We start from the raw sequence: 20454 nt of genomic DNA, 5'->3' as shown, positions 1-20454 counted from the left end.
ATGCATTATCAGGACGTAATAATTTTGTGGCTAATTGTGCAACTATTCTCTCCTCCTCTTGCTAAATTCCATGCAAAGAGGGTCTTGGATTTTTTTTATGACACCTATGACCCAGGTGGGGCCCTGGTGGCACAGTTGCTAACCAAGAGGCTGGCAGTTTAAATCCACCAGCTGCTCCTTGGAAACCCTATGGGGCAGTTCTACCCTGTCTTATATAGGGTCACTCTAAGTCAGAATCGACTCAAGGCAACAGGCTTATGAACCTGGTGGTGTTGCTTCCCCTCACCCAAAGTCAGCAAACAATATATTCCAGGATTATATAACCCAATCAAGGAACACCTTAAGACCTTCATAGACAACTCCTTATTGTATTACTCCATCATCAAAAGGGCATTTATTAGGCAGATATTAATCTAGAGAGCTGTCCTAGGAGCTGTGATAGCAAGAGTCACCTCCCTATAGAATTTTACAATAATACAGAAAGAAAAATAACTGACACTATCAAAAGGTACACAGTATGCAATATTAATTTGGATGTGGAACATGCACAAAATAAATCTCTATAAATGTTCTGGCTCTCTTTTTTCATATCATAGGGAGGTTCCTAATATTTAATCACTGACAGAGCACTGACAAAGTCAGAAAATCCTACTACTTAAATGTCATTCAGATTTCATTTCTGAATGGAGAATATTATTAGTTTTGTCTGTCCGCGCAGTAAAATTTATACTAAGTTATGCACAATACTTAATGTGAAAGTGTAAAGCACTAAAGTCCGTATTAATTTGTTACCTGATTGCTGATTGTTTTCTGATTTATGTCTAAATGCTTAACTGCTGCATCTAGTTTATTCCTTAACAATCCCTGCCCTGAACATGTATTCAAACAAAATTAAGTCACAACAGTCATAAGACAGGTGAGTGTTAATACAATTGAAAAGAAAAACAAAACTTTAAGTTAAAAGAATCTTAGACAAATTCTCCCTTTGTGACAACTGCTTATATGAGTTTCAGAACAAATAAAAACAAGGGTCAAATAATTTATCACAAGTACGTGGAGGGTGGAGGGCAAGGGATCACTACTTTCTACTTTAAAGAATGTTATATAAATAAACAGGCAGAGGAGGATCTGGCCAGTGCACAAACTGGTTTCAGTTCAGAGGCCAAAATCAGGAAGACTTCAATCCAGTGCTATGATTATATCAAAAACATTGTTTTTTTTCTCCCAGGTATTTCTCCTTTCCCTTCTCCCTCTCCCCCCTTAAAAAAGCAAACAACCGGAGACCCCTAATCTGAGTAATTCATTTTTATAAGCTCTGCCTACATGGAGCTGAGAGGAATCCAACAAATTCTGACCAAAATGGAGACAGTTGTTCAAAATTAAGAGTATACCCTGTACCAGTAATACAAAGAAAATCATGCCACACTACTTTGCTCTCTTCTTCCTCCTCACAAAAGAAGTTACCTCAACACAGAAGCCCAGGTCCCACCACTCGGCACAGCTAAACACAGGCAAAAAGGAAAGACTGTTTAGGATGTTCCATTTCAGCAGTCAGGAAAGGTGGAGTACAGGAAGGGAGGAAGCGCACTTCGTTTCTAAACATCGACAAAGCTCATCGTAGGCGAGCAGTACCTGTAATTCTTTGCTATGCACCTTATTCCGTTACTCATGAGGCTTCTAGAAGGAAGGCAATTTTCCACTCTTTTGAGACACCTCGGCTACTCCCCTGCTGTGTTGCTTTCAATTACTTGGTATCATCCAAACACAGCAAGAAGGAACCAGCCTGATTCAGGAAGGCTCAACCAGGCATGCAGGGCAGCTGCCTGGCAGACTCTGAATCCTAAAGAAAGACTGGCAATTTTAAAAGATCCAGCAATTAGCCAGAAGACATCTGATACCACGTAACAGTAATTTACTTGGAAGGAGAAATTTGGTTATGAGCCTAAGTAAAATTAGTTGGTTTGCATTATCCACTTCTTCTTTATGGTACTTTATGTCATGCCCCATTAAAATGTCCCTTAAAGGAAAATGTCCATCTAACCCTTTAAAAAAGCAGTGTGTGGGGGGGGGGGGGTGTATAGTCAAGGTGCAGAGAAGTGCTTTCTCAAATTGCCAAAGGCAAACTGATTTAACAGGAAAAAGGTTAAATACTGTAAGAAATGATACCCTACCTCCAACCTTATTTAAAATAAATCATTCTAATTTTATAGCAACAGAACCTATTTTAGAATGAGTCTCTTTCATGTTAAAAAAAAAATTATTCCTGAATTATTTCAGATTTAAAATTCAATGACAAAATTTAATCCTATTTTCTGTGATGCTCATAGCTGATTTTTAGAGCTCTCAGTCTACATAATGTCAGTTATCAGTTTGTAATATCTATCTGTTCTAAAACATCTCTATCAATGTATAACATCTGTTCTCTAAAGCAGAGAACCTGTGGCTACAATTTGGAAGATAGGAATATGAGGAGAATTTTGTATCACAGAAAAAGTTAAGGATTCCTAGTTATTGCTTATTATATATATTTGTGTGTGTGTGGCATTAAATTCATTCTTTCTCTACTGTGAAGATATAGAATTTAAATAATTATCCCAGTAGTCACTCTTAAAATGACATTAAAAAAAAAACTCACAGGAAATTAATGAAACAGGCTTTGTGTACTAAACTTTCAACTGAGTTTCACGATTTTGTTCTAGAGAGGGTATATTATAAATTTTTTTTTGCTTAGCAACAAAGAAAAGAGGCACAGATGGAATCATTACTTGACCACTCGTTAAAGCATTTGTTTCCAACAAATCCACAGCAATGAAAAAGTACGTGGGGAAAGGTCCCCAAATTTAATGTGCAAAGTGTTTGAAAATGCAAGGTCACACACCTTCAGCAGTCAGAAATTTGAAATACAGGATTTGTAAGTAGATCCATAGCTCTTGAAATAATTGTAGTAAATGAATGCATGAAGCCAGAGAGGCAGCAGTGCTCCCACTCTGTACTCCGCATATGCAATCAGTTCCTTGGGCACCATGGGATATGTAAAAGATTGGCACTTTAAATTAAGCAACTTGCATTTCTGAATGCAATCATTATTGCTCACATTCCAATGAAGTATTCCAAATGCCTGAAAACTCAGAGGGACTGTGGTGGTGGATATGTTGGGTCCCCCTTCCATAAACTGAAAGCAAGACACATTCTAAAATAATATTAAAAGATTCCATTTTCACAACATTCAGGGGGAAAATATGATGACATTCTGATTCATAATTTAGTTAATTAACAGCTGAAGAACATAATATTTTGACAATTTGCAGACTGCCTTTGTTCTCTCAGTAATTTTACTGTCTCATTTTGGCTTTCTATAGAATGAAACAAATTGGAGATTAAATTGTTTTCATATATAGTTTTCAAAATACTCAACCACTATTATGAAACTGTGGATTGTTCTACTCAGTCTGATATCTCATAATTTTCCAGCACTATTTTTCGTCTCTTTATTTGAGCGCTATCTCCCTCTCTTTCCATTCCATCAACTACTACTTCTTGGTTCATATCTAATTCCTTTATTCCCTTCACACACACAAAAGGAGGGAGGGAAAGATCCTTAATTTTTAGAGGTCTCTCCTACTATACCCTGAATGTAACACTGCTCCATGACTCTGACCGTGGCCAACCTACGCTTCAAAAGGCTGGAAACAGATGTACTCGCATGTGGTTTTCATCTATATCATGCTGCTCCACTTCTACACAGTAGGCACCAATTTCACAGGCCAGAAAAAATACAAATAATAGTAAGATACAATATTCCCTCAAATAATCATCTAGGCATCTACAACAATAAAAGGAGATTTTTCTGTCGAAGTGAAGAAAATACTTGATAAACCTAATAATCCTGTAGCGATGTACAAGCTACCACCTGGGAGATCAAAATTCAAAATTGGTCTGTAGCTCAGGTTCTTAGCTTATGATCCTGAGTGTGAGGTAAAGAAAACGAAATCAGTCTCTGGGGAAGAGCTCCTAGAGACTGTCACTGGCGTTGGCTATGGAGAAGGCAATACGCAATCTTGTGGATAAAAATAACATGCAGACATGCCAGCTGACCAGAGAAGGGACACGGAGATAAGGTATGGGGAGGACCCTTTTCTGCCTCAAAGACCTAAACCCCTATACATAGAGAAAATGATAGCAGCTTTAAAATATCTTAGAAAACAAGTTAAAAAATAAACCATAAAAGACTAATATTAATTACGAAATGACGGCTAGGTACTCCTTTTGAGCCTTTGTAATAAAAAAAGGTTTCCAACAAGCTAGTTGGAATCAACAACACACTTATTCATTAAGAAACTAAAAAAGTATTTCAAAGTTCCTGAACATATTAGAATATAACAGTGAAAATAAAAATTTAAACCCTACTACGTTTAGGGAGATTTCTTAAATTTTTAAAAAATTAATACAGTCAAACCAATTCGTTCAGTGAAGAAGAGGAAGACCCTCAACAAGATGGACTGACAACAGTGGCCGGAACAATGGGCTCAAGCATAACGATGACTGTGAGGGTGGTACAGGACTAGGCAATGCTTTGTTCTGTTGCACACAGGGTCGCCGTGAGTCTGAAGTGATTGAGCTCACCTAACGACAACAACAATTCATTCAACTTGTAGTTTTTATATTAATTTTAGGCTTTAATTATTTGAACATGTGTACACACATACAAACTGCATATCTTTGAGGAACTGCAAATAAAAATAAACATAAATGGAGTCACTCATTATTTATATTCATAAATTTAACACAAAAATAGTCAAATATAAAATTTGCCTTCATATGAGCCTTTTAAAAAATTCTCAAATGAATCCTTTTGAGTTTATATACATATATATACATATATATTTTTTTTTTTTTTTCCCCTGAGAGGCATACTGTTCTCTGAAGGAGCCCTGGTGGCACAAAAGTTAAGTGCTTGGCAGCTAGCCAAAAGATTGGTAGTTTGAACCTACCCAGCAGCTCTGAGGGAAAAAGACCTGGTGATCTGCTCCTGTCAAGGTTACAGCCTAGAAAACCCTATGTGGCAGTTCTACTGTCACGTGGGGTCGCTGAGTTGAAATATCGATTGGACAGCACCTAGTAACAACAACATATTGTTCTCTACTAGTCATATAGAATTAGTGCTCATTTTCTGTTTCTAGGGAAAAAGAGCATGTGGAGAGGACACTTATTTATTTTCCAAGTAAATCAGCAGATTTTAGATACTTTATAAGGACAATGTGTTACATGTTTAAGGTACTCAACTTTTATTATCACCTTTAGACAAAATCTTACAGTAGAACCAATGCTCCTAAAACAGCTATCAAAATCAGAAGAGAGTTAATAATAAGAAATGAAGTATTCCCCTGAGCAAAACTCCATTTTGGGAAGCGACAGACTACAGTGATATAAAGAGGATCATCTTGGTTTAACTATAATCTTGCATTTTAGAACCATGTACTCATCTGTAAATTCTTTATTGCTTTTTGAAGGAAAAAACACACAAGGGTCATTTAATATGCTTAACTTACTCTGGCATTTCAATATGAACTGTTAAATCAAAACTGCCTTTCTCATTTAGATGAACATGAAAGCAGAACTCTAGCTGAGTAAGAACACATAGTCTGCTGTTTTACTGGGTGCCTGCTAAGAACTAGGCAGGGTGCTGGATCTATAGATACATCACGTTTAACCCTCACAACCACCACCAACTGGTACAGATGAGTGGCATTCTGAACCAAGACCTACATAACTCCAAAAGCCATGGTCTTTCCATTCTACTATGCTTGCTGCGCCTTTTATTAACCACAATTTTATAAAAGCTTTACATTCCCAGACTAGGTTAACCAGATTTAATTTTTTCTGTCATCAGACTTAACTTTTGATTATCCCTACAGAATCAATTTAAAGAAATTTAGGTAAAATTTGTCAAGAAAAAACTTAAAAGGGAATATAGCATAAAGGCAGAACCTTATACAAGAAGCCATTTAGCAAACTAAACCACCCCCCCCCCCCCAAAAAAAAAACCTGTTACCATTGAGTTGATATAAACCTGAGAGAAATGTCCTGGCTAAAACTGATAAACCAAGGAAATTCTACTGATACTCCTGTTAGAATAATGCGTGCAAACAATTATATCTAAGTACTAGCCGCAGGCTTGCTTCTTAGAAGTATCACACAGCAAACTGTATCTGCTACTGTTCGTCAACTTCCTTCTCTGATAAAAACCATAGGCAGTTATGAAAAATGAGTTCTAGTTACTTATTATTCCTAGTATCTAGTACACAGGAAGCTCTAAAAAAATAACTGCAGGAGTAAATACATTAATAAACAAACGTCCTTTACCTACTTTTTTTCTGTCCTTAATTTTTTATTTTGAAACAATTATAGATTCACAGCAAGTTGCAAAAAGTAGTACAGAGAGATCAGGTGTACCCTTTACCCAGAGCCCCTCAATGATAACACTTTACGTAACAATTTACATACATTACTCAGATTTTTCCTTTAGCTACTTTTTAAGACTGGGTAATTTTTCTGGTGCTAGAAAGGACTTTAGACTCTCCTCAGTCGTCTGAGAAAACAAAGGCCCAAAGAGGCTGAATGACTGTTCAGTGTGCTAAAACGTGGCAGAAATAAAGCCAATTCTGAATTGGAGATCACCTTTCCTAAGCAATGACAACTGCTTATAAGGAACAGAGCATGCAGCTGGGTTAGAGTGATCCATCAGAATTCCATAAGGAATTCGGTGAAGACCTTTAAAATATTATTTCCAAGTCATCTCATCAGATGGGTGCATTTTTTTAAACATTATTTTTCATCTCTCCAGACCCCCAAAAGCTCTTCTCATTAAAAAATTTAACCACTATTGGTCTACAGAAGAACACCTAGTTTTACTGCATCAGTAATATGATAAACCAAACACAAAGCTAGGTGAGGGAGGCCACAACCTGCAGCACAGGCTGCCTTGCCGTCTTTGACCCCAGTGCAATCTCTCATGTTGGGCACAGAGTAGGCTCATAAATGTTGAATAAATGAATGAACAAATGATCGAACAAACAGGTGGGATGACCAACTATACCAAACATTCCAAATTCCTTAAAAAAAAAAAAAAAAAAAAAACTAAAAATACGCTTCCTATTAAACTGAGATTTTTGTGAAGAAAAACGTTTGTTTTGTGGGGTAGTTATCACAAAATCATGGGATGACAGAGCTGGAAGGGCCCTTTGAGAACAGCCTAGTAATTCTCAACCCTGGTTGCACCTTAGAATCATTTGAGACATTAAAATAGCCCAAGCCCAGACATGTACTGGGGCCTAGGCACCTGTATTTTATTTTTAAAGTTCCCAAGGTGATTCCAAGTCCCTTATTACAAAGGTAAGAAAATTGAGGCTTAGTCAGACTGAATGTCTTCTTCAAGATAACACACCTAGTTAGTAGCTAACAGAATTGAGACCAGAATCCAAGTAGGAATAGCACTACTTTTTTCACATAACACTTACATTTCAAGAATTACAAAGCTTCATTTTGACTTTGAACCTATAAGGCATTTTTAAAACCGTGAACCCAGGCAAAAACTATCTATCAACATTTTTAACTGTTTCTAGTGTACACTCACTCTCACAGGGCACTAAGCAGTTTTTGCCTGAGATGTAGAAAAAGAGGGGTACAGTTCATGTCTTCCCAGTTAACTGCCCACCCTTAGCAATCAGTACTCTTGTAGTACTCTTAACTCGACTGAGATCGGCCTGCTGTAGATAGCCAGCAAAAATGTATTATTTAACAAAAAAGAGGTACATGTGTAAAGTTGATAGAACTTACTAGAGACCGTGTGTGAAGCCATAATATTTGCCATATTGCTCATCAGATTTATTACATAGATAATATACTTTTAACTATTTACTAAAATCAGAGAGTTATATTTCTAAAATTACCTTTAATCGAATCATTTTCAGCTCTCATTATGTCAATGAGTGAGCTCTCCAGTGAGTGCATGTCAAACGTCCGGGGGCGATCCTGTAAACATAAACAGTCACAAACCACGTTTAAAAATAGAATTAGAATATAAAAGAGGAAATAAACTACATTAGTTGGGACACAGGTCAAAAAAGGCAATGTTACTCTTTTTCTGTACAGAGTATACATTATTACTAAATTTTTATTATTAATATTTCTGAACTGTTAATAATAAAAATGTTTAAAAAAATCAAAACCCACAAAAGAAAGTACACAGGGTTTAGCACAGAGTAGTGTCTATTAATAATTACAACAAAAGCCATTACTTTCATTCATAAAGCAGAAATAAATAAAACTAATTCCCATAGTAGTGGAGGCCATTAAACAAATGTAAAAATAACATTCTTAATCTTTCTCTAGCATTTCAGACTGCAGTAATGTGGCAAAGCTTTCCAAACTTGTTCTAGAAGTTACCTACTAAAGAGGCACCTATATGTACTACTCAGAATAATTGTATTTTCTTATAAGCCAAGGTTTGAAAATAGTCACCAAATGTCTATAAGGCCACTAAGAGGCAAAGGATTTCATATTAAATATCACTGGAATCACAAGACAAATTATACCTTTATGTAAAAAAAAAAAAAAAAATTGCTTGATTTATCCATCTCTATTTTTTTTTTTATAGGCTTTTTTGTTTGTTTCAGCAGAGCTTCCATACTAAGACGAACGATGCAGAAGGGCCTGGTGATCTACTAACAACAAATAGTGCCAAGGTTATCCTCGAATGTCAATGATTCACCTTCTCTAAAGATTTACTTTTAATAAAACTAATAACCCATATGGAAAGTAGACAGGACTCCCCCTCATAAAAAAAACTAATTTTTGTGGAATCCTCGTCTCCAATATAAAAATAAATTTGGTATAATGAAGTACAAGGGCTGCTCCCATTACTATGATGAAACCTCCTCTAAAGAAAAGAACAACCACAGAGAATGCTGAAGCGTGTTCTGCACCCACTCCCCACTGCATGCAACAAGTCATTAGGTCCTCAAACAGCCCAGTTATTATTTCTGGTAAATAAAGGATCAAAGGATACTGACCAAAGTTAGAATCTGGTTGAGGAAACCAAGTAACATTTTGATTCTCATTTACTTCCTCGACTTGCAAAGTCAGACTTTATTTTGCTGCCATTAAAATTAATAAATGCATAAAGGGAAGAAAGGGTGTGGAGAATAATGCTGGGCTAAAACTCTGGCTTAAGAAAATACATTTCAAGAATGGGTGAGGAATCTTCAAATATACAATGCCCAAACTGTAGTGGCATTCTTCTGAATGAAGTGTACTAAAACCAAAAAACCCATTGCCCTTGGACAGAGTAGAACTCCCCACAGAGTTTCCAAGGAGCACCTGGTAGATCTGAACTGCCGACCTTTTGGTTAGCAGCCGTAGCTCTTAGTCAGTATGCCACCAGAGTTTCTGAATGAAGTATACTAGAGATAACTAAAATTAAAGTTTAGCTTGATAAGTTAAAAATAGGAGATGGAAACACTAAAATTAAACTCTGAAATAAATTAAATTTCATTAAAATTTAAAAATAAACTTCTATTAATAAATATTAATTTAGAATTAAAATTAAACAAGTAATACATATGTCTGACCCACCTTAAGAATAAACACACACACACACACACACAAAGACCACTACAAGAGTATTGTCTTAGTTACTCAGTGCTGCTGAAACACAAAATATCACAAGTGGGTAGCTTTAAAGCAAGGCCTTGGACTGGTTCTTCCTGGTTCAGTCATAGCTGAGGAACTGAAACTGGAACAAACATGAATTTTTAAAATTTGGATGAACTGGAAGGATAACCAGAATGATAAGAATTACAGGTCGAAGCCCTGCAAGAAACCTAATCTCCTTCTTAGAAACCAAGGGTAGTGTACAGGTTGCAGAGCAACCAAATCTCTTGCTAGGCAGATTTTGAGCAGAGTTGGAAACAGCAGTGCCCTGCTCAAGGACGGCACCGACTGTGCCCCTTTGAACGTGTGCTGCTCTTCACAATCCTGGCAATAATCCAACCCCAAGAATCAGGCTCCTGATAGGGCTCACTACACCTCTTCTGAGTATCCCATTCCAGGGCTTCAATCCATAATTTTTCCTTTCCAATTATTGTTCTGGATTACCCAAACTGTAAAAATTCAAGTCTGCTCCAGTTTTGTTTCATTGGCGATGACTGGACCAGTTTGAACCAGTTCAAAGCCCTGCTTTAAAGAACAGAATTTATTTTCTCACAGTCAGAATTCAGGGTGTGGTTCTAGAGGGAGATCCTTCCTTGTGGGTAGCCCTCAAGTTCCAGGGAGTTCCTTGGGTGTGTCTGTGACTATTCTGCTCTTTTTATAAGTCAGGAGGTTTTAGATTTAAAATCCACCCTACCCTGGTATGATCTCATTAAGAAAAGAAACCCCCTATTTCCAAATAGGAACATATTACAGGTACCAAAACCAAAAAAAATGAAATCCATTGCCATCAAGTCTATTCCAACTCATAGTGGGGTTAGTATTTCAACACATACTTTAGAAGGCCACAATTCAATCCACAGCAAGTATTAAAGAAAGATTTCCAAAGAAATTTGACAAGCAGAACTCTATAACCTTTCCTTTAATCCTATTCTCTCTTATATTACTCTTTAATTCAAAGCTTTGGCTTAAAAAATTTTCTTTTGCCTCCTAATTTTATTCCTCATCCCATTTTTTAAGTTGTTGAGATTTCACATCTCCACTTCCCTGGCTAGGTTTGAGAACCTTAAGGCTGATATAGCATTTCTTCCACTTGAGAACATTTTTTGATCAACCTGACATTTCTCCTCATGCTTCCATGACACTTGCCCCTTGTATGATTATTATGCTTCTTTGAAGATAGGGACCACCCCATGACCCCACTCCACCACAGCAGATACACGGTAGTGTTCACTGAATGAATTGTTTTACGATTGAAACTTTTGACCTCTGCAACGTGAAGAGTCCAAGGGGGCAGTTGTAATTGGATATAATCCAATACTGGAAGTAGTACAGAGTATCACAGGATTTTTTCCAGGGGTGGGGTGGGAATAGGGGTGTGGAGGATACCTTAACACGCTATTCTGCTCTAAACTGGTACGATTCACTCCAGAACATCTTTCCCACCCACCTTTTCCTCCTGTTTCTTTCCTGTCACTCTCATCTCTTCAACATGGTTTATCAAGAGGCAGGAGGTCATGTGGCCAGAATTAGACTTTCTAAGCATTAGTGTTCAAAAAGAGGAGAGGCTATTCTGTTTTTATCCTTCCTTATCTCAAGGACCAAATAAGACCAAAACCCTTAACGCCTTTTCTTTAAGGCATAATTTGAAGGGTTACAAATTAATGCAAAGTTACAATATTACATTCTATAACACTTAGATTTGTTTCTTTTCTGCAGTCTATGAACTACACCCATAACTGGACCATCTACTATCTCCAACCCACAAACAAAACCAGTCGTAGAATCAGTGAATCATTCTCGCCGTCTGTTCACTTGGCCGTCTTCTGTGAGCTTTCCAAGGGCAGGAACTGGGACAGATATCAAATGTCCTGATGTGTATACCTCAAATGGGTTCCAGTATGCCAAAATACTCATCTCCTCAGCCTCAGCCCTCAGGACTGCCCAGAAGGGACAGTTAATCTAAATTAAAATATCATCATTTTCTATGTACATCCTGAGATGAAAAGGGTTGAGAAGCACTGTCTTACATGTCTGTATCACGGTGCCTCACTCAGAGCTTGGTAGGTAGAAAGCATACAAATGTTTGCTCAATCAATGAATTAGCAAATTCTTCCAAGCAATTATAAATGTTTAAGTTATTTTCTTTTCTCCTACTTCCTTAAGTTTTGTTTTATATGTCCTCTTTCCCACTCCAGAGTTGTATGTTTTCTTTTGCCAAAATAACTCTAATGGGGGAAAAAGTAAAGAAAACATAACTAAGGTAGCAAGTAAGCAACCTTGTGAACTTCCAGAACTTCCATTTTTGCCAATCACTGAATGACAAGGGCACTGAAGAGAAATAGTTGATATAAAGAATATTCTTGTTTCAGTTAATTTGTTTTACAAAAGGTGTTTCCAGTAAGTCAAGAAGCCTCCTTTTTACCTATAAGTTTCCAAATGTGTTACTAAAATTTTGTAAAGCCATCTCATAGTCCTTAGCATATTGCCTGGAACATAAAAATTTCTTGCTAATTTAATAAGCACTGACTTGTAATTGGTAGAGTATATATATATTTTTTTATTAAAACTAAAATTCTAAATGAAATTTTATCATGTCAATAATGCAGTAACAAAAAAATAACTCTAGATTTTTTACACTGATACTGATTTTTATTTTGTCATGACTTAATAGAAGGGTGACAGGTAAATAGTAATAAACAAACTCTGATCAACTGGTACTTACTCTCAGATGCAATGTGTTGAGGATTCTTGGGCTCTATACGGTTTAAGGAGGAAACTGCGCCTCAGTAGACGCTAAAAACAACCTAGCACAAGGTATAAGGCCCGATCGCAAGAGTACCACATCCTTGCCAAGCAGAAAGGTAAGAGTACCACATTCTTGACAAGCAGAACATAGTCTACTATGTTCTCACCACAACCCAGCCTTATTAGCAATTATAATTGTTATAAACTACATTTGTATAACATTTTCTTTCTTATGATGCTTTGGTAACTCAAAGAGTTCAAAAGTCATAAAATTTGTCAAGTAAACATTCTGTTCTCAGAGACAGTCCAAAGTTTATCATTCTTGATTTACTTCCTCACTGATTTTTTCTGCCTATTTTTAACATTAAAAAAAAAAACAAAAAAGCTAAACTACAACTGTCCATGCCATCAGGAAGTGGAGGAGTGGATAAACAAATAAATAAGCTCAAAGTATACAAGCAACAAAAACAATTCAGGTTTTCCAACCCAAAACCAGAGTCAAATCCAAGGTTGATTTCCACACCTCATTCTTCGATCTTGCCTTTTCTTGGTTGCTAACTGTACCAAATACCATAACCATCGAGCTATTTTTCAGGATCCATTTTCCAGAAAGTAGATTTACTGGGAAATAGAAACCTTGTTAAAGAACAACTCTCCTTGACTGAACTTGAGCTGGTCATCAAAATACGAGCAGCAGCATAAAATGAGTGGAACGAACATTAGGCACTAGGAAGCCCCAACTCTGCCACTAATGTGTTACGTGAACTTAACACACTTCCATTTTCTAGACCTCTTTTCCTGATCTGTCAAATGAAAGGCTTGATTAGATCTCTAATTGCTATCTCCTAGCTCCAAATACATTTGTATTCTAGCTTTATAATCACATTTCCAATATCCTAAAATGGTCTGTGCTCTCCTAAATTTTACCGTTATAATTATGATAAAGATTATGGCAGGAACCAAAAATGTGAATAAGAATGTCTAATCAAAGTCATCACTCTTTGCCTATAAAAAGGCAAGAGTCATTGACAGAGTAATAAGAAAATGAAACCTTAAAATCTTAAAAGGACAATCACTGCATTTTCATTAAGCTATACATAATGCACAATACAAGCTTTTCAGAAAAAAAAAAAACTACGTAAAACAATTCTTTGAGGGAGGAGGAGGGTTCTGATTTTAGACAAAAGGTCAAAGTATTTCTTACAAAGCAAAAAACATGGACAATTATATTTGCTTTAACCCACCATTGCCCACTTCTCTTCACAGCCTAAAGGTAAAAAAAGAACTACCCTTCATTGAGAAATCTTGGCACATTATTAATACTGTCTTATTTAATCCTCAAGTCTCCTTTAAATTAGATTTTATTATTTCTATTTTAGCAATAAAAACTGAGGCTAAGGAAAGCATACCCAGTTTACAATGTAGTCAGGTTATTTCATAGTCAGCATAGTCAGGATTCAAGCCTCCAAAGCAGGTGATGCACCCCTGGGTAAGCTAACGGTCACAGCAGTCCAAGGACCACACTAAGACATACATACGAGTAAAATGGTCAGCTCTAAGGTCCATGAGGGCTTGGTTTGCTCTAAGGTCCATGAGGGCATGAATGTGTTGGCTAGTGCCTGGCAAACAGTAGGCACTCAATTATTACATAATAAATGAAAGAATGAACAAAATGGGTAAGGGCAACAGAGGATGATATCAGAAACATCACAGATTAGAAGTAGTAGTCATAGTAATAATCAAATCAGTAGTTAACATTTCCCAAGCTCTTATGCTTTACATACATAATCTCATTTATTCCTCACAAGAATCCTATACAACTAAGTATGTTCAGTTATTCTCTTTCTTCACAGATAAAGAAACTGAAGCTTAGAGTGATTAGATAACTTTATCAATGTCAGGAAAGTGGACAGAGCAGAAGTTGAACCTAACCCTTCTCACTCTACAGTATGTGAGCATGAACAAAAATAAAAAAGTACCAATTATTTCCAAGGCTCATCAAAGCAAACTTTACTGCAACACTTAGACTTCATTTTATTTTGTAATCTTGATTGTTATGTTTAATATACTGAGTTGTACGTCAGTAACTGGTTGGTTTCAGTTTCTGTCACCTGTAACTCACAGGACAATTTCTGAAGGAAAAACCATACAATGTCACTTAGGAAAATCAAAGTTGATCAATATAACCTTCTAACAAAACAAATTTCTATTGCAAAGGGCAATGTGCTAAGACCAGTCCTTCTACTTATACACCTGAATAATCCTGCCTGCCATGACAAAATAAGACCTACACAGCATATTGTTGGTGACATTGATTTTCATAACATTCCAGAAGTAGCTGTAAGAAGCAGGTGAACCTGTTGGACTATTACTTTTAAGAAAAACAATTAAATTGCAATTATGCCACAAACAAAATCATTTCTTGCAATAATTTTAATATCCAGATGGATATATATTAGATGATATCTAGTTTTAATACACATCTAATAATATTGATGGATTTAGATTACAGCCAATGGCTCTCCCACTTGAGAGTGCAACAGAATCACTTGGCAGTCTTATTAAAACACAGATTACTATACCCCACGCCTACAGTTTCTCCTTCAGTACGTCTGGGTAGGGCTCAAGGATTTACATTTCTAACAAGTCAAGGATTTCATTTTACTTGGATTCATAATTAACGCCCATGGAATCAGCAGTCAAGAAATCAAACAACATACTGCACTGGGCAAATCTGCTGTAAAAGACCTCTTTAGATTGTTAAAAATCAAAGATGTCACTTTGAGGACTAAGGTGCACTTGACCCAAGCCATGGTAGTTTCAACTGCCTCATATGCTCGTGAAAGCTGCACAATGAATAAGGAAGACCGAAGAAGAACTGATGCCTTTGAATTATGGTGTTGGCAAAGAGTACTGAATACACCACGGAATGCCAGAAGAAGAAACAAATCTGTCTTGGAAGAAACACAGCCAGAATGCTCGTCAGAAACCAAGACAGCAAGACTTCAACTCATGTACTTTGGACATGTTATCAGGAGGGATCAATCCCTGGAAAACATCATCATGCTTGATAAAATAGAAGGTCAGTGAAAAAGAGGAAGGCACTCTTTTTCAATGACATGGATTGACACAGTGGCTGCAACAATGGGCTCAAGCGTAACAATGAATGTGAGGATGGCACAGGACCAGGTAGTGTCTTGTTTTGTTGTGCACAGGGTTGCTATGAGTTGGAACCGACTCAAAGGCATCTAATAACAACAAGTTTCCAAGTGGAAAACTTTGAGAATCACTGAGTTAAGCAATTCCATTCAAGAGGTGAGCTTCATTAGATACTTGGGGGTATAATCTGTAGCTTCCATTTTGGTTAGCCAGCACTACAGTCCAGCTGAAATTCAGTATTATACATTCTTATGAAGAGAAGGGCTTTGCTCACAAAACCTGAAACAAATTCCTCTCTTCCAAGTTCTAAGATGCATAACTTGGAAAGAAATTTCAATCAAGATAGATGGAGTATTTCAATAATATGGACTTGCTCTTTGAGAAAAGCCTTGAGAGGTAAGTGGTTTGCTATTAAGAATAAAATACAAATCTGGTGCTTACATTTTCTTTTTTAAAATAATATTTTATTGTGTTTTTGGTGAAAGTTTACACAGCTATTTAGGTTTCTATTTAATAATTTCTATGTATATTGTTCAGTGACAGTGATTACATTTTTCACAATGTATCAGAATTCTCATTATTTCCATTCTGGTTGTTTCATTTCCATTAATCTAGCCTCCCTGCCTCCCCACCCCTTATCTTCTCATCTTTGCTCTAGGGTAAATCTTGACCATTTGGTCTCATATAGTTTTATTTTATTTATTTTTTTTTTTAAAGAGCACAGGTTGTTTATTTTATGGGGAATCCACTGTTAAGCTGAAAGGTTATCTCCAGGAATGGTTTCAGTTCCAGGTTTAAAGGGTGTCTCAGGGCGACAGTCTCAGGGGTTCCTCTGGTCTCTACCGGTCCAGTAAGTCAGGCTTTTTTTTAAGAATTTGAGTTTTGTTCCTTCTTTTTCTTCCTATCTATCCAGGCCCATCTACTGTGTCCCTGGTTAGAACGATTAGTAATAGTAGCCAGCAACCATCTAGTTCTCCTGGTTGCATGGTAGATGAGGCTGTAGGGCTTACATTTTCACAACAAAACACTATCTTGGATTTCTATGTACTTGATATTTTAAACACACGGCTCGTCTTTCATTCAACAACACAGAATACATGCTCTTTAGGTATTCACTACTGATGTGTCTCTATCTCAAAACATCATCAAATGTCTCATAAGGCCATCTCCAAGACGAACAGTCTAAACAAAGGCTATGCTAACCACCCATGCCTCAAGATTGTAACTTCTTAACAAGTCACAAACCAAATCCATTGCTATTAAGTCAATTCCGACTCCTAAGGACTCTACGAAGGAGCCCTGGTGGCATAGTTGTTAAGCGCTCAGCTGCTAACCAAAAGGTTGGGAGTTCGAACTCATCAGTTCCACAGGAGGAAGATGTAGTAACCTACTTCTGTAAAGAAACTGCTTTTTGGAAACCCTATGGGGCAGTTCTATTCCGTCCTATAGGGTTGCTATGAGGTGGAATCGACTTGACAATGGGTTTAGAATGAATCTAAAACACAAAATGTAATTGACTGAATGTAGCCATGTTATTAAAAATCAAAGTCAAGATTCAGTGACTCCTTTACTCATTCTCTTTCTGTAAAAACACATCCCACGATTGTCATTTTTCAGGCTGCTACGTAACTGTATTGCCCTGTGCAAGTTTCTCTTTCTGGATTAAACCTTCCCTGGTTAAGAAGGGAACTGAAAATGTTTTTGTTGGAAAAAAAATTTATGCCAATGTGTGAGCCACCAAAATAAACAGGAAGTCTGAGATGCCAGTAGAGGCTATAATTAGCCAAAGGTAACTATGGGAGTTTTAACCCAAGATTTGCCAAAATGTAAATATTCTTCTTGGATTCAATAATATTAATCCCACAGATCATCAAGACTTGACTACATAGTCAATTTTCAAAGTTCCACTTCCAAGTGACACTCACATCCCTGTGGAGGCAGCAAGTCACATTTCCTCTGTTTTCCCCAGGCCCTCTGACACCCACATGATAGTGACACTCTGTGTTACAATTATTTACCACTGAACTGCAAGCTCCACTCACTCATCTCTGTAAACACAGATCGCAGCATATGTCTGGCATACACTAAGTCCATCATCATCATCACCACGATTATTAAAGTGGAGCATGCTCCTCCTGGTTGTGTTGTATACAGCTCACATGCCTTAGATACTGTCTCAGTCATCCAGTGCTGCTATAACAGAAATACCACAAGTGGATGGCTTTAACAAACAGAAGTTTATTCTCTCACAGTCTGGTGGGCTAGAAGTCTGAATTCAGGGCATCAGCTCCAGGGCAAGGCTTTTCCTTTCTGTTGGCTCTGGAGGAAGGTCCTTGTCATCAATCTTCCCCTAGAGCAGGAGCTCCTCTGCACAGGAGCCCCAGGTCCAAAAGATACGCTTTGCTCCCAGCAATGCTTTCTTGGTGATACAAAGTCCCCCCTCTCTTTGATCACTTCCGTTTACTCTTATCTCTTGTAAGATAAAAGGTGGTGCAGGCCACACCTCAGGGAAACTCCCTTTACATTGGATCAGGGATGTGACCTGAGCAAGAGTGTTACATCCTACATTAATTCTCTTCAAGGCAATCCATTTTTGCCTAATTAAGCACAGGCAGAGATTAGGATTTACAACATATAAGAAAATTATACCAATCACAAAATGGAGGACGACCACACAACTGGGAATCAAGGCCTAACCAAGCTGACACATAGTTTGGGGGGACATGATTCAATCCATAACACTACCATTTACACACATTAATTCCTCACAACCATCATGTGAAGTAGGTATTATTATTATCTCCATGTTAGGCAAATGAAGCTGTGAGAAGTCAAATGACCTCAAAGTCACAAAGTGGTAGAGCTGAGATTCGAACTTGGGAGTCTGACATCAGAGAAGAAGTTCAGGAAAGTGGTCAGTTTAAATGAGCCTTGTTATGACCTAGAATTTTCATTCTACTGATACCTGCAAGGTATGAAATCTTTCACTGTATGTATGTTTGACTTGGCTTGACTATACAGAAGAAGTGGTACAGGTTAAAAGCAGAGGAAATTATCTGTAGTAGGAGGCATCTCACTGAAACCATCTCATATTTCTCATTAGGTTCCCTCTTCAGTCAGTATTTTTTCATTATAAACTCTCAATGAAGGTTAAGATGTTAGGCTACCAAATGTTCCTGAATACAATTATAAACTATAACTTAATGGATGAACGTCTTCAGTGTTTTACCCTGATTAGGTCAAAAGCTCCATTTGGTTCCTGTGTAAACTGACAAATCAAAAGAACTCCCCAGAGAGTCTCTGAGAAGAGAAAAATTTATTTCATTCCACCTTTCCTAAATAAACCACAGGTTTTTTACCTGGGACATCAGAAATCCTTAAGGTGATAAACATTTCTTGTCACCACTTAGCTGTAGTAAAAAACAAACACACTGGCATTCTATACTGATTAGCTAGTTCCTAGATCAACAGACCCCTTTCTTCTTCTAACTTTGCAGGGCACAGAGAAATAATTAAAATCTATTACAAGACCTGAGTTCAAATCACCACTTGACACTGCAACATCTTGGAATATTGGTTTCATCAGCAAAATGGGGATAACAACAATTCCCTTATAAGGCTGTGGTGAGGATTACATGAGGTAAGTATGTAAAACCAGAAGTTAACAGACCCATTCAATAAGCATTCCCTCTGCCCCTTCTCTTTCTGGAGCAATGGCAAAAAGAGTCCAAAACTAACATTTCAAATTAGGTATTAGTACATCTGAATAATCCAGCTGTTCTGTACTACTTCCTATAGCCAATTTTCAGAGATAATCAAAATAAGCCAAAACCTCTGAACCCAAAAGTATCATTGAAATAAAATGAGTTTTTCTGTAAAGCCAGGCAAGATTTTTCCTGTCTAATAAACTATTCAAGACAAGACGTCATTAGTTTATGGAAAGCAGGTAGATAGTACTAAATCTCAGCTCTGAGGAATACAGCCATGAAGACCCTTCCGGCACTCCTCTATCTTTGGGAGCTTGCTGGCTGTCAGGGTTCCTCCTCTTCATGTCTGTTAGGCCCAATTAGGGTGCAGAGTCCACAGGGAATGTTGGTCCCCCAAATGTACAATCTTTATTCCAAAACTGAGGTTTGTGTCCTGTAACCCTTGACATCTCTTCTTTTTTGTGAGCCTTGTCAGCAATCTCAAAAAGCAGCGTGTCCTTGGCTTCAGCTCCTCTGGGCCCTCACAGCTTCCCACACCCCCACTCGGTAGCTCTCTGAAGTCTCCTGAACAGAAGGTACTTCTCAACACTCCAGCACAACACAAAATGTCACCAGGCTGTACACTTCATAAGCACTCCCAGCACACGTTCCATTGTTGTTGCTGTGTGCCGTCAAGTCGATTCTGACTCATAGTGACCTACAGGACAAAGTAGAACTGCACTATAGGGTTTCCACGGAGAAGCTGGTGGATTCAAACTGCCAACCTCTTGCTTAGCAGCCTGAACTCGTAACTACTTCACCACCAGGCCCAGCACATGATCCACAAACGGCATTAAATATCTGCGGTTGAATGAGGGCAAGAGATGAAAAAGTGTGATGCAGTCTAAAGGCCCGCAAAGACCAAAACCCTCTAAACCCCTCTAAAAACAGAAACAAATCAACAGTAACAACAAAAATACAACCAAAAAGCTCTCGGCCCTGTCCTGTTCTTTCATTCCTCCTTTCAGAAGACCTATACTCAAAGCAAGGCTGAAATGAAAGGAGGAAAACAGTATAATCTCCTCCCAAATTTTTGGCCACCAGTTGATGTTTTGGTGATTCAGCTGGATCTCTCTCTTTTTGTTTTTTGATG

At 37.5% G+C, this 20454-nt stretch overlaps 1 protein-coding gene across 4 annotated transcripts in view; it reads right to left on the bottom strand.

The window, feature by feature from the left end:
• CPEB4 (cytoplasmic polyadenylation element binding protein 4) overlaps positions 1-20454 on the bottom strand; it is a 134646-nt gene that overhangs the window by 101510 nt on the left and 12682 nt on the right. For all 4 annotated transcript variants that reach the window (XR_010320859.1, XM_023551502.2, XM_010592635.3 and 1 more), the window contains exon 2: positions 7950-8031. Coding sequence is in view for 3 of the 4 variants with exons in the window: in XM_023551502.2 (XP_023407270.2) it covers positions 7950-8031 (82 nt within the window). In the remaining variant the exon portion in view is untranslated. The remainder of the gene's footprint in view (positions 1-7949; positions 8032-20454) is intronic.

This window comes from Loxodonta africana, chromosome 2 (genome assembly GCF_030014295.1).
Source record: "Loxodonta africana isolate mLoxAfr1 chromosome 2, mLoxAfr1.hap2, whole genome shotgun sequence".
NCBI lineage: Eukaryota > Metazoa > Chordata > Mammalia > Proboscidea > Elephantidae > Loxodonta > Loxodonta africana.
The sequence above is the reverse complement of the archived record's forward strand: the minus strand, read 5'-3'. Positions and strand labels throughout refer to the sequence as shown.